This window comes from Podarcis cretensis, assembly GCF_951804945.1.
Source record: "Podarcis cretensis genome assembly, chromosome: 5".
In the NCBI taxonomy this organism is placed as follows: domain Eukaryota; kingdom Metazoa; phylum Chordata; class Lepidosauria; order Squamata; family Lacertidae; genus Podarcis; species Podarcis cretensis.
The window spans coordinates 97,982,019-97,997,087 of record NC_137174.1 but is presented as its reverse complement, the minus strand read 5'-3'; the positions used below and the strand labels follow the sequence as shown (position 1 = coordinate 97,997,087).

Below are 15,069 nucleotides of genomic sequence, written 5' to 3'. Positions count from 1 at the left end.
ATGAACTAACTGACAGCTTAATCTTCCTTCCTGCTGAGTTACTGTCCTGCACCACCAGACCCCCTGTTGCCTCTGCAACCAATCTTCTCTGAACATAGGATACGAACTGCCCTTAGGAGTTTGATACTGCTCTTTTTCGTTGCTGCACAACAACAACAACAACATTTGACTGAGTTGCCCCAGCCACACTGGGCGGCTCCCAACAAAAAATACCGGTAGTAAAAACTTCCCTAAACAGGGCTGCCTTCAGATGTCTTTTAAAAATCACACAGCTGTTTATCTCCTTGACATCTGCTCGGAGGGTGTGTCACAGGGCAGGTGCCACTACCAAGAAGGCCCTCTGCCTGGCTCCCTGTAACCTCACCTCTCGCTCCAACATTTGTCTGATGAAAATAGGAATGTCCTATTCCATAATAAATACCGGTAATTTTACTATTTATACCCCACCTCATCTAACTGGGTTGCCCCAGCCAATCTGGGTGGCTTCCAATATATATAAAAATATATTAAAAAATACAAAAAATACAGGGCTGCCTTCAGATTGCTCGGGGATCGGATAATTCCATATTCTTCAACATTTCTCTGATGAAAATAGGGACATCCTACCATACCCTGCTGGCGCTGTGGGTTAAAGCCTCAGCGCCTAGGACTTGCCGATCGAAAGGTCGGCGGTTCGAATCCCTGCGGCAGGGTGCGCTCCCGCTGCTCGGTCCCAGCGCCTGCCAACCTAGCAGTTCGAAAGCACCTCCGGGTGCAAGTAGATAAATAGGGACCGCTTACCAGCGGGAAGGTAAACGGCGTTTCCGTGTGCGGCTCTGGCTCGCCAGAGCAGCGATGTCACGCTGGCCACGTGACCCGGAAGTGTCTCCGGACAGCGCTGGCCCCTGGCCTCTTAAGTGAGATGGGCGCACAACCCCAGAGTCTGTCAAGACTGGCCCGTACGGGCAGGGGTACCTTTACCTTTACCATACCCTGCAATATTTCTCTGAAGAAAATAGGGATGTCCTAAGCAAAGCAGGACATTCTGGGATCAAATCAGAAACTGGGACGGCTTCTGTAAATCTGGGACTGTCCCTGTGAAAATAGGGACACTTGGAGAGTTTGTGAGGGAACCACCAAGAAGGCCCTTGAAGCTAGACCTCAGTGTCCAGGCTGAATGATGGAGGTGGAGATGCTCCTTCAGGTATACAGGGCCGAGGCTGTTTAGGACTTTAAAGGTCAGCACCAACACTTGGAATTGTGCTTGGAAACATACTGGGAATCAATGTAGATAGATCTTTCAGGACCAGTGTTATATTGTCCCGGCAGCCACTCCCAGTCACCACCAAATATCCACAAAAATCAGCCAAATTCCTCCACAATCGCTTTCTCCAACTCTCCTTTTTCACTCTCTACACGCCTGAAATTTCTGTGCAAAGGATCCTGAGATTGCTAGCTGCTTTTCCGCTCATTTTGCACCATTTTTGCAGTTCTCTTACCTTTGGGGGCTGCTTTGCAGCTTAAATCTATTTATTTCCCAGTGCTTCACCTATACGTGGTTGTACGTGAGTCAAAGTGGGGGAAACGCCTGCGCATCATTGCTATAATCCGAATTTCTAAGGAACCATTGCAACAAGTGGAAGCGGTCTTCCCCCCTCCCCCTCCCCAATACATTGAAACCAACATTTAAGCTTCTTTCTGGACCTCCCCACTGCTAGCTGTGCCCTGCCCTCTGCCTTTTAAGGCTGGCAACATTGCGGACATCACCAAACTGTGATTTGAGCCACGGGGGTTAGGGGGAGAATGGGATGCTGCCCGTCTTTGAATGTCAAGAAATTTGGTGCTGCTGTTAACCTGGTAACTCAAGGTTTTCTTCTAACAACAACCATACCCTAAACCACGCTGCTAAATCCACTGGCGTGAATGCGCTTAGGCCTCACGGGCTGCCAAGAGCATTTGCACAGCAAGATTCTCGTTGCATGCCTTTACTTGGAAGTTAACTATTGGCTTCATCATGCCCTCCTCCCACAGGACTGGGCCTTACCCCACTTAATTTGGAAATAAACCCCACGAAATTCAACAGGACTCATGGTTAGGGATGGGGCTGCTAGGCCGCAACCCTATGCCTATTTACCTGGTGCATAAGCCCCGCCAAATGTAGAGCACCCCTTATTTTTGCTTCCGTTAGGTTTATCTGTGCTACGTTACAGGTGCTTTTATTGTGTGCAAAAGCCTTTAAAAAGTAATATGGGGAGGGTTCCTTTTTTTTAAAAAAGCAAACATTTATATCATTGCATGTTATTTCAGATTTCTGTGAACTGCTCTGGCGCCTGTTTTTTTTTGATGGGGTTGGTGGCAGCATGATAAATATAACAATTATTATTATTATTATTAAAACCACATTATTATTACTTATCGAAATACAGCCTTCAGATGTGCAAACTCCGGCAGAGTGTTAAGGGAGGAGGACCGGGCGGGGATGGCTGTTCTAGTAATATGTATAATCATAATGAATATTATGGAAGCAGCCCAGAGGGGCTGCGTATAATTATAATTATACTTATTTGGATGCCTTCACCTGTTGATCTCAGCGTGGTTCACAGCATAAAAATACAACCTATAACTATACAGTATCAGTATCTATGTATAGTGGTGTGGTGGTGGGGAGGTTTATTGTTTCGTGCAATTGTTCTGTATTTTTATTATTATTATTAAATATTATTATTTATTGTATGCTCCAAAAAGGGTATTTTTACCTCTCCCCCGGACGGATATTTGTTTGTTTTAATGAAATTCATACATTCTTGATTGTAAAAAATATATTATTATTATTATTATTATTATTATTATTATTATTATTATTATTATTATTATTATTATTATTATTATTATTATTTTAATAATAATAATAATGTGAGGCGGCGCTGAGTCTCCCCAGGTGGAACCTTCGTTCGCGGGGGAGGCAGTTCCCCGCCGGAGCGGAGGCGGCGGCGCACGCGCGCGACGCTCTTGCCGGTCCCTCTGCGCCGCCTCCTTCTACTCCGCCGCCGCCGCCGCTGTCATGGCGGCCTGAGGTGCGGCACGGGCGGAGGAAGCGAGCGAGGAGGAGGAGGAGGAGGGAAGGGAGCGCGCCGGGCTGCCAGGTAGGGGCTGCGGCAGGGGAGGGTGGCCCTTGGGGGGCCTCGTGATGGCGGCCTCCCTCACCGGGCGGGGGGCTGTGGGAAGAGGGAGCCCCCCCCCCAAGCACACCGGCCCTCCGCCCGTCCTTCGTTGCCCGGTCCCGTTAAGCGCCTCGCAAGAAGAAGAAGAAGAAGAAGAAGACCGCCTTTCTCCCATTTCCCCTCCTGTGCGTGTGACCTATAATATATATGCAGTGGGAGGGAGCGTGTGCAGCATTATTGTTATTTATCGTGTATTCCGCCCGCCTTTCATAATATATATATATATATGCAGTGGGAGGGGGGCTTATGCATTGTTGTTGTTGTTTATTAAGTGTGTATTTCGCCTTTCATCCAAAGATCTCTGGGTGGGTCACTGCAGAATAAAACCACAAAGTACATAATAAAAACAATGTGTGTGTGTTACATATATGTAATACATACACATACAGTGGTACCTCGGGTTAAGAACTTAATTCGTTCCAGAGGTCTGTTCTTAACCTGAAACTGTTCTTAACCTGAAGCACCACTTTAGCTAATGGGGCCTCCCACTGCTGCTGCGCCACTGCTGCACGATTTCTGTTCTCATCATGAAGCAAAGTTCTTAACCTGAAGCACTATTTCTGGGTTAGCGGAGTCTGTAACCTGAAGCATATGTAACCAGAGGTACCACTGTATTTATAATACATACAGTGGTACCTCGGTTTTCAAACCCCTCTGTAGTTGAACGCTTTGGAACTCAAACGCCGAAAACCCAGAAGTAAATGCCTTGGTTTCTGAACACGCCTCGGAAGTCAAGCAGGAAATGAGGCTTCCGTTTTGAGGTTTCCGCTTTTAGTTTTCGAATGTTTCGGAACTTGAACGGACTTCTGGAATGGATTATGTTCGAAAACTGAGTACCATTGTATGCTCCAAAAAGGGAATTTTCACCTCTTCCCCTGAGGGCGGGTGGATATTTGTTTGTTTTAATGAAATTCATACACTTCTTGATTGTAAAAAAAAACCAAAGCATATGAAAGAAAGGTGGGACAGTAGAATCAAGGGGAAAGTTCACAGCCGTATTTTAAAAGCTGAAATGCAGGAACAGGATTGGGAAGCAATTCTGAAATGATTTATGTTGATTACAATTCTGGCGTTGTTTCCACGGCTCTCTGGACTTAGAGATATATTTTCCAAGGGTTCACCCACTCCCTTACTGAAGTAATGTAGGCTGTGTCCTTCAATAAGCAATACTCTTCAGCTACTGTTTCCCAACCTTCTGCAAGCCTTTATGCAGTTGTGTTTGGAGTTGAGGTGCTGCTGCTTTGTGCATTAGTAAACTTCTCACTTCTGTTGGATTACCTTTTTTTGAGCAGGAAGCACGGAGTCACATTTGCCACCTTGGCCACACTCATATTCTTTCTTAGCAGTGATTGAGTAGTGATTTATCCCCTTTTTCTCTTTGAAAGGTAAAAGCGTCTAGAATGGCAGGGGAACAGAAACCGTCCTGTAATCTCCTTGAGCAGTTTATTTTATTAGCCAAAGGCACCAGTGGATCAGCTCTGACTGCCCTTATCAGCCAAGTGCTGGAGGCCCCTGGGGTTTATGTCTTTGGTGAGCTGCTGGAATTAACAAATGTGCAAGAGGTGAGTGTGACCGATTTCCTAGAGACTGGTGAGTGTCAAACCATAAATTATGCTGCTGGCTTGCTTAACTAATTTGTTTTAAATTGCCACCTCAAGTTTTGTGGAAAGTGAAAGCAAACTGCTCAGGTAATTTTCCAGGTTGTACTGGGTAGGTGGGTGAGTGGAGTGTGGGAGCTCAAGTCTTCTCTTGTGCTCATTATAACTCATGCTCATTGTTCTAAATCGTGGTTGAGCATTACATGTAAGCCTGCCGTATGGTTTATGGCTTCAGAACAAGCCAGGGCATTAACCCAACTTCAAACCATGGCTGAACATCTTAACTTGTTCTGAAGCCATCAACCATAGTTTCTTGGTCCTGACAAAATGGCAAGAAGTGGCATATTGGAAGGTGCTGTGGGTGCCTGGCCAAAGTACCGTATTTTTTGCTCTATAAGACACACTTTTTCCCCTCCAAAAATTAAGGGAAATGTGTGTGCGTCTTATGGAGCGAATGCAGGCTCCATGGTTTCAGCGAAAGCAACGCAAAGCCTCTGAAGCGCAGCAGGAGTGCTCCCGCCACGCTCCGGAGGCTGAGGGTTGCTTCAACTGAAATCTTGCTCTCCTGGCTTCAGGGATAGCCGCCTGAAGCCTCCGGAGGCTTCGTGTTGCTTTCGCTTCAGCGAAAACCCTTCAGCGAAGCGGAAGGAGAAATGGAAGGGGCTCTGTTTCTCCTGCCGCTTCGCTGAAGGGACGCTGCGCAGAGAGGGATGGGGTTTTTTTTCTTGTTCTCCCTCTCTAAAACTAGGTGCATCCTATGGTCGGATGCATCCTATAGAGCGAAAAATGCAGTACTTGGTTCATATGTTGGCTTATACAGACCTTGATCCTGCAACAGCCTGCAAAGTCGACACAGTCTGTGTGCCAGAAGATTCTGTGGAACAATGAATATGGAATTTCTTTTATTTAGGGTGGTCTTCAGCAGCACAGTACCCATCAGACGCTTTGGACTACATCATTCATTAGTTCCAGCCAGCATGTCCAATGGTCAGGAATGATGAGAGTTGTGGTCCAAACCTCTAGAGGGCACCCACTTTAGTGAACGCTGCTTTAGCAGTGCCATTTTCCAAGGTTGAACCTGGTAAACACGAAGCTCCGTTGCTGAAACATCTGGCCTTGACCGTGCTGTCTCCTTGATTTAAGCAAGCTTGCAATAGTGTAATTTGATAACCCTTGGAATAGTCTTAATACTTAATTAGCCATGGGCTCAATTGCACTCTAATGGGTCTCTTCCTTTCTTTTTTCTTCATATGCAGCTTGCCGAAGGTCCCAACGCTGCTTATTTTCAGCTGCTGAATCTCTTTGCCTATGGAACATACCCGGACTATGTAGGTAAGAGGCAGCTGCAATTCTAGAACACATTTTAACACTACTGTGTCTTCATTGGCTTTTGACATCTCCAGTTTCTTCCTTGGCCAAGTTCATGGAAGATATCAAAATCTGCGAGATCTGCCTGCCTTAGTTCCTTCAGACAAAATTTCTGTCCTTTTCAGATGGAGCTCATCTCTAAAACCGTTTGTTGATTTTATTTCTATCCCTATTTGTAAGCCGCTTTGGGATTCATTTGAGTGAAAAGCAGTGTAGAAATATAGCATAGGTTAACATACCATTTCTCCCCCTTTTTTTCTCCTGTTATCGTGCAGTTCTGTTCCCATTGCCTCCCATCTCATCTCATTTCCCAGACTGCTGGTGATTAGACCATCAGTTGCCTGGCTTTGCACTCCTTACGCTGCACTGCAGATCTTTTAATTGTCCAAGAGCAGAGCAGGAGCTGCGCTTCTGGTAGCTGGTTGTCCTGTTCAGTTTCTATCACAATTCCTTCCTCTTGCTTCACGTCCATTCCTGCTCCCCTTTCTGTCTGTTTTCTGCTCTTCCCCTGTGGTCTCTTCTGAGCCCTGCACTTTTCTTTCCTACTAATTTTACCCTTCCTTCCGGTTTCACTGTTGACTCTGAAGTATATCATTGTACAGCATGTAACATTTCAGGCACTTTATAAATAGTATAAATTTATTCTGCTCTGCACTAAAAATGTAGCAACATGCGAAACTGCATTAATGCATCATACTATGGGTTCAGCAAGTCCTTAGAGGTCTTTCTAAGCCTTGTTGCCTGAGATCTAACTGGATGTTGTTGGCTTTTGACTTCGGCAGATATATGCATACAAATACAAAGTATTTCTGTTGCTCCAGCAATTCAAGACATAACACAGATTCACTTCTCAAGGCTCACTGACTGTCTGATGAGCCATTGCCATAACAACTGGCTTGGTTGACCTTGTACCTGTTAACATCTCATACCTGGGGTGATTTCTGCCCTTGAAAGAAATTAACCCATTCCTCCGTGGCCAGTTCCTCCAACAGAGCATGTGAACTTGGGTGGCTCCAAATGTTTCATAGGAAGTTACTTTATCAGTCCAGCTGAACTGATTTGCTGTGACTTGCACTGGTTCCCAGTGCCAGGCTGCTTCTCTATCCAAAAGTTTTCCAGCTCCCCCGTTTTGCAGATTTCAAGGACATTCTAAGAATAATGAGATTTGAAACTTTCCTTTTACCAAATCTGCCTTGTCAATAACTTGTGCCTAAACTTGATTCTCATCCAAATTTTACCGCCTGAGTCTTCTAAAGTTGCCATACATTCTGCATCAAATCTTTTAAAGGGATAATCTTTGCAAAACACACAACACTTGCGTGGTTCTCACATGCTCAAACCATCTTATGACAATTGGTTCTGTGAGGGTGGGTATCCTCCTCATGGTATTTTGTAATTAAAACACTGGGATACTGTGAATGGTGATCCAAAATGGATTTATTGGTGAAGCACAATGGAGGGAATAGAAACTGTTCAGAAACCTTGTGTGATATCAGTGCAAAATCCATGGATTCTGGCTAGCAATTCATACCCAGTAGTATACTGCCTGTTCCACCCCTTTGTTTTGTTTTTTTAAAAAATGAAGAGAAATGTGTGGATACTGGAAACAAAGTTCTGCCTTGTCCAGGTTTTCACTTGCTTCCTACTTAAGGAGAGTTAAAGCCACATTGCTCTGGTTTTCTCTTTTTGGTTATAAATATATGAACTCAGTGAAGTGACAGTCCATGTCACTCTTAGTTCCCTTTAGGTGTTTTGGACTCCATTGTCCATTGGCCATGCTGGTTTGAGTTGATGGGAGTTATAATTCAAAACATTTAGGAAGGTTATCAGGTTGGGAAATGCGGACTCTGCTTTTCAGAGGTGCGTATTCTGAAAACCGCCCCATGCTTCTCCATTTGCCTGTGCCTGTAGGGAAGTGGGAGCATTCTTCTGTGCGGCAGAGAATGTGGCTCAAAGTTGTGTGAATGAAGTCAGCAGCGTTGAGTAATTCAACTGAAGCCCATAACCTGAAGTTTTTCTTTAATTCAATTTCTTGGACAGCAAACAAGACTAACCTGCCAGAGCTAACAGGGGCCCAGAAGAACAAGTTAAAGCACTTAACTATTGTCAGCTTAGCTTCCAGAATGAAGGTAAAGTATTGGCACTAAGACCAGCCAGTTTGAAGGCAAACCTCCATATATGTGTGTTCGCGCGCACACAGTGTGTGTAAATGTGTGTCTACACATGCATGCATATATGAATTTTTTGGGACTTTCGACATCTCCTGTTGATCTTGAGAGCCAAAGGGTGTAGAATAGACTTATGGGACATAAATCCCTGGTGCTTTCAGGCAGCTTTTTAGCAATGGGGGAAGCAGAGAGAGCAGCTGCTGAAATGAAACATTTATGCCTGAATCACTTTGGTTTCCTTTGATCAGTTATCAGATGGCTTGATCGTTTATCCTTTGCCATCTCTCCCAAATCGTAACTCCATGGTGTAACTCAAGGACGGCTAGGTATCTGTGTCAACTTTAGTTCTCCCTAAAAAATAGGAATAATAGTAGCCCTGTATCCCATTAGGTAGAGGGACGTGGGTGACGCTGTGGGTTAAACCTAGGATTTGCCGGTCAGAAGGTCGGCGGTTCGAATCCCAGCGACAGGGTGAGCTCCCTTTGCTCGGTCCCAGCTCCTGCCAACCTAGCAGTTCGAAAGCACAAAGTTCAAGTAGCTAAATAGGTACCGCTCCGGCGGGAAGGTAAACGGCGTTTCCGTGTGCTGCTCTGGTTCGCCAGAAGCGGCTTAGTCATGCTGGCCACATGACCCGGAAGCTGTACGCCAGCTCCCTTGGCCAATAAAGCGAGATGAGCGCCGCAACCCCAGAGTCGGCCACAACTGGACCTAATGGTCAGGGGTCCCTTTACCTTCACCTATCCCATTAGGTATTTCTGGAAAAAAGCAAGAACTGGAGCAGTTTTTTCATTGACTTCAGCAGATAGGTTACAACAAGTAATAACAGGTTAAGCCGGGCTGTAGTGCCATAAGTACTGCTATTACAGCACACCCTTCATGCATTTCATGGATGGGGCTTGGGTAACGTTTTGTCTTCTAGTTGGCAGCGCATGAGTAATAATGGAAACTGCCTCTGAATCCCTGGTGCTCCCCAGTGAAGCATGATGTGCCCTTGCTGTGTTATATCTAACATCTGCCATGTTCTTTTAGTTCCGTTTCTCTCAAACCTTTTCAACTTAGGCCTTCCTCTTAAATGCCCTCTGCCTTTGGGGAACCCCCACTGCATGCTAGCCACTGATGGCTCAGTCCCAGCATTTTTGACCTTTGTCCCTGTCCTACAGATACTCTGGGTGAATCCAGCATACCTCTGCATGGGGGTTTGTACGTGGGGAATGATGCCTGCACAAGCAACAAGATTTCTCCCCTTCATGCCCTAAACCTGTTTTGGGGTTTTCCCTAACCCTCCAGAACAGATTTTTTTTGAGGGGGTGTAGTCCCATTACACAAGCATGACCTCGCTCCATGCACGCAAGAACTTAGTTGAATCCCGCTCCTTAAGGTATTTGAGAAACTGAAGTTCTGATCATCTCAGCTGCTAGAAGTTAGATGGCCATCTGTCATGGATGCTTTAGATGAGATTCCTGAATTGACTTTGGCTAGATGACCCCTGGGGTCCCTTCCAACTCTACATTTCTGTGATTCTAAGTGTGAAGTTGGCAGGTATCCTATAAAACGGTGAGCAGCGCACCTAGAAACAAAAGCATGTTTTAGTCTAGGCTCCAGGGTCTTCCTGCTGGTCTCTGCCCCCGAATGGCAGCTTCTCACCTGAGCTCCCTTCTCTCCCCCAGTGTATTCCTTACTCGGTGTTACTGAATGACCTGGAGATGCGGAACCTGCGAGAGCTGGAAGACCTGATCATCGAAGCCGTTTACACCGACATCATCCAGGGGAAGCTGGACCAGCGCAACCAGATGCTGGAAGTGGACTTCTGCATTGGCAGGGACATCCAGAGGAAGGACATCAGCAACATCATCAAAACACTCCACGAATGGTAAGCTGCCCCCCGACAGGGTTTCCCAACTTTCCCACTCTTTGGCTTAGGCAGAGCCCCACCTCCTGCCATCTCTCTGACATTGACTGCGCAAGTATTGTGTTTACAGGTGTGATGGGTGCGAAGCAGTTCTGTTAGGAATTGAGCAGCAGGTGCTTAGAGCCAACCAATACAAAGAGAACCACAACCGAACCCAGCAGCAGGTAGAGACAGAGGTAGGTAATGGGCCCCCCGTTAATGTCTCCATTCTCTAGGGCAAGCAGCAAGCAGCAGCCCTCGTTTCCAAACGGACTGGAGTAAATTCAAGAACGTTGAGCCTTTTCCTCTGCAACCTTCGCTCATTCCTGTGGAATCTTCTCCTGTTGGTCTAACCAGCCTAGAGGATGTCCATACTTTAGCTTTGTGGGAACTAATGCTCAAAATCAATCCTGAAGTTTATCCATTCTTCTCAGGATGGCGCCTGTGAGTCTTCTGGCCTCTAGAGGGCAGCATGCTACTGCCTAAAAAGGAACAATTCGTAATCACTCCTCTTAGGTTCTTCCTCTCAAACCTTTCTCAGCGCTTTATATTTCACATTATTTGGTCATTCAGTCCTTCTGTTGCCTGATAAACTTAGCTCAGTGCAGATCCTGGGAGCTCACAACCAGAGTTCGCAAACGGGCATTTGCAAGGGTGTTTAGCAGGGGAGTTTAAAGGGGAGGCCAAGAGTTCTGTCTATTGGTGTGCATAGGACCAGAGACATGGAGAGTGAGGGAGCTGCTGCAGTGACCATGTTTGTTATTCTGCCAGAGAACAAGCAACAGTACACTAGTAGCAAGTGCAAGCTGGTTGTCTTGCTGGAAGAGAAGGTGTAGCAACTTGAGGCCAGCCTAACCACACCTCAAGCAACAGGAAAACATGCAGAGTTGCTTGATAGAGCTGAGTTGACTGAGATTGTGCACCAAGATAGATGGGGTGTCCCCAGGGTAGAGAAAGATTGCCCATTGCAAGAGTCTAACCCAGGCACCCCCAAACTTGGCTCTCCAGATGTCTTGGGGCTACAACTCCCACCATCTCTAGCTAACAGGACCAGTGGTCAGGGATGATGGGAATTGTTGTCCCAAAACATCTGGAGGGCCGAGTTTGCAGATGCCTGGTCTAACCCCTGGAGGAATGCGACACACAGAAGTAGGACAGTCACAAACCACACTTTGTCATTAGAGTTGCAAAATCGCTTCCGTACTCTCACCGTGGACGCCGATTCTGGGCCAGAGGAGCTAGGACTGCAGTTGCCAACCTCAGAAGACACTCAGAAGGTGGCTGTGAAAGGTACAGTGCACAGAACGATTATTGACACACAACCCCCCCAGAGCAGAAAGACAGGAGGAGATGGATTTGGAAGAGCCTTTTTGCATTCTTGATCTAACCCCATCAGATCCAAGGCTACTGACTGTGGATGAGTATGCTGATAACATACTTGCTACCGTCTGTGGAGACGACACCAGAGAAAGGGAATTGCAGCCCAGAGATGACAAGCTGGGAGGAAAGAGTAGGAAGTACTCAAACCATAAGTTTCCAGCCTTTGTAACTTGTCCCAACAATATCAAAATAAGCTCCAATAAACAAGAGGGGAAGACTTCGAGAACAACAGAAGCAGACCTAAGAACACTCCAAGCAGCCTTTGGAAGGCACAGCCCATAGAATGATTCCTGCTACTCCCCAGAGGAGGAGGAGACAAGGTCAGGGTGATGCTACTGAGGGGAACAGAGGCAGTAGTGTGTGGAGGAAACAGGATGTCCCAGGAGGTGTGCTGTCTTCCAGGTGCAAAGATTCACGATGTGGCGGAGAAGTTGCCAAGTCTTATAAAGCCCACTGACTACTACGCCTTCTTTCTGATTCATGTGGGTACTAATAATACTGCCACACACAGCAAGGAACTATGAGACACTGGGCAGGGAGCTGAAGAGACATCACTCCTTCCTGTTGAAGCCTGTGGCCCAAGAAGAGAGAGGAAAATACTTGAGTAAACCACTGGCTGCGCAGGTGTCGTCGTCAGGAAGTATTTGGCTTCTTGGATCATGGTCTTTGCTTCCTTGAGGTCGGACTTCTGGCGAGAGATGGGCTGCACCTCACAGCAGTTGGCAAGAATGTGTTCGCCAAGAGTCTGGAGAATCTAATCAGGAGAGCTTTAAACTAGATCTTGAGGGGGAGGGAAAAACAATAGGAACAACAAAAGAGCACCTGGAAATGGGGATGATGGCTTCATTGAAACTGAGCTGGTGCTCCGGAAACCTGCTAAAAGGCAAGAAACTACAGGAAGGAACCAGCTGCAGGGGACAACTCATGGTTTCAGTTGTCTACACAAATGCACAGAGAATGGGAAACAAACAAGATGAACTGGAGCTTTTAATAAAGGTAAAGGTAAAGGTACCCCTGCCCGTACGGGCCAGTCTTGACAGACTCTGGGGTTGTGCGCCCATCTCACTTAAGAGGCCAGGGGCCAGCGCTGTCCGGAGACACTTCCGGGTCACGTGGCCAGCGTGACATCGCTGCTCTGGCCAGAGCCAGAGCCAGAGCCGCACACGGAAACGCCGTTTACCTTCCCGCTGGTAAGCGGTCCCTATTTATCTACTTGCACCCGGAGGTGCTTTCGAACTGCTAGGTTGGCAGGCTCTGGGACCGAGCAGCGGGAGCGCACCCCGCCGCAGGGATTCGAACCGCCGACCTTTCGATCGGCAAGCCCTAGGCGCTGAGGCTTTAACCCATAGCGCCACCTGCGTCCTGAGCTTTTAATAGAGCTTTTAATAGAGGACAGCAAATACGACCTGGTAGGCATTACTGAAACCTAATGGGATGAGACTCATGACTGGAATGTAGGAATTGAAGGGTATAACCTGTTCAAAAGGAACAGACCAAACAGGAAGGGAGAAGGAGCAGCATTGTATATAAAGGATGTGTGCACTTGTGAAGAAATCCATGACCAGGAGCATGAAAAGCAGGTTGAGAGTACTGTATGGGGGTAAAAAATTGTAGGAGACAGAAACAGCAGTGACCTTACTGTGGGTGTCTGCTGTAGACTGCCAAGCCAGACTGAAGACTTGGATGATGCCTTACTAGAGCAGATTACCAAACATTCAAAAAAGAAATAAATAGTAATCATGGGGGACTTCAACTTCCCCGATATCTGTTGGGACTCAAACTCTGCCAAGAGTGTAAAGTCTGACAAATTCTTCCATTGCATCACTGACAATTTCATTTCTTCCTCCTCTAACCTCTGCTCAGTGTCCTGGCTCTGAGCCTTCCTCCTCTGGGCTTCCCTGGCTGCTGCCTTGCACCACTCCCCTTCGTCCAGCCAGTCCCTGACACCAGGGTAGATGGCTGATTTGTTCGGCCCAGTCTGAGGCTGCTTCCGATGTCCCTTTGAGCTCCCTGCTCCTCCCTAGTGGTCTCTGGCTCCCTGTGCCCCCTCCTGCACCTCGACTTCATACAGAAAACTTCTGTCCTCCACTAGCGCTTCAGAGGAATGGGGGTGCCCCGCTGTTTCGTGTTTGCAAAGAAACCTTCTCTCTGCCTCTCTCCTCCCCTGCAGGTCACAAACATAAAGAAGACGCTGAAAGCCACAGCCTCCTCCTCAGCCCAGGAGATGGAGCAGCAGCTGGCGGAACGGGAGTGCCCCCCGCACACAGAGCAGAGGCCGCCCACCAAGAAGATGTCCAAGGTCAAAGGGCTGGTCTCCAGCCGCCACTGATGCCTGCACGGCGGCAGCAGGGCGTTCCAGGGCCCCTGAGCGACTCTGGCTCCTCTTTCCAGCAGCAGCTTGTGAGCCGATCTGGGTTCTTTCAGGCTGTGCGGGCGGGCGGCCCAGGTGGGTCCATGTTTGAACCAGCATGGGACACTGCCAAGCTCGCAGTCACTCAGGGCAGCCCTTCAGCACCGTAGCTGCTTCTTTTTCTCCTTTTTATTTTTGAGGAACACAAGGGCACCATTTGCTCTCTGATTTGGGGACAGGAGGCAGAAGCAGGGCACAGTTCCCCTGGGGCTCCTGCCGTTAGCTGCGGCCTCCTCCCCAGGTTGCCCTGCTCCACATTCCTTGGCAGCAGAGGTCCCCGGGGAGTGAGATTCGCCTTCAGGCTGGGAGAGGTGGCAGGAGGGAGGGAGGCAGGGATTTATTCACTTGACCCCCAGCTCTGCCACATACCAAAGGTGACGCCGTGCCCCTGGCCCAGGCACTGGTTCTTGTTGCTACCTTCTTACTTCCCCTGCTCCTTTACAACGGCGTTTTGTCTTAGGGTGCAACTCTCTACCTCACGCTGCAGGGGGGTCGGGCTGTGTTTACTTGCCACCTGCTCTGCTGACCTCCTCAGCCCAGGTAAAAGCCCCTTCCCTCTCCTGCCGGCTTTTTAAAGTCCTTCAGCTCTGAAGGGGAGGAAGTTGGGGCGGGAAGAGTGGAGCCCGAGGGGGGAAAGCTGCTTTTTCCAGCCGCCAGCTGCGGCTGCTGCCGCTGAATCCTTCCCCTTCCCTTCCTGACCATCCTCACAAGGGACGGGGTTGTTGCTGAAGTCGTGCGCTCTCAGTGTGTGTTCCACGGTCATAGTTGCCCTCCTCCCGAAGCCTTCTGAAGTGTGTTGCGTTAGAGTCTCCCTGGGCGAAAGCGAGCGCTGGGAAAAGAGGTTCCCCTCTTGGTCTCCCAGCCCTGGGGACACTCCAGCGGAGGCAGCAGCAAGCAGGAGGGGTCACCTCTGCCGGCCTCTGCCAGACTTAACAGAACTTGAACTGCTTTCTGGTTGTATTTGAACCCCGTGGACCCAACCTCCTCTCCATGCCCCCGTTTTTGTACATTTGTTGGGAGGCTTGAGAATTTACAGCCTTTTGTATTTTATTTGATA

The 15,069-nt window shown here is 47.9% G+C and overlaps 1 protein-coding gene across 2 annotated transcripts; it reads left to right on the top strand.

Moving 5' to 3' along the window:
• Positions 1 to 1,694: 1,694 nt before the first annotated feature.
• On the top strand, positions 1,695 to 14,065 carry COPS7B (COP9 signalosome subunit 7B). Of its 2 annotated transcripts, none has more exons than XM_079978284.1 (7): positions 1,695 to 1,836; positions 4,586 to 4,762; positions 6,055 to 6,130; positions 8,207 to 8,295; positions 10,002 to 10,204; positions 10,314 to 10,419; positions 13,773 to 14,065. In XM_079978284.1, the coding sequence occupies exons 1-7, from the start codon at positions 1,783 to 1,785 to the stop codon at positions 13,929 to 13,931; spliced, it is 864 nt and encodes a 287-aa protein (XP_079834410.1). In that variant the 5' UTR covers positions 1,695 to 1,782; the 3' UTR covers positions 13,932 to 14,065. The 2 variants fall into 2 exon arrangements, with proteins under 2 accessions (XP_079834410.1, XP_079834411.1); XM_079978285.1 differs by lacking the exon at positions 1,695 to 1,836 and adding an exon at positions 2,984 to 3,122.
• Positions 14,066 to 15,069: the final 1,004 nt, after the last annotated feature.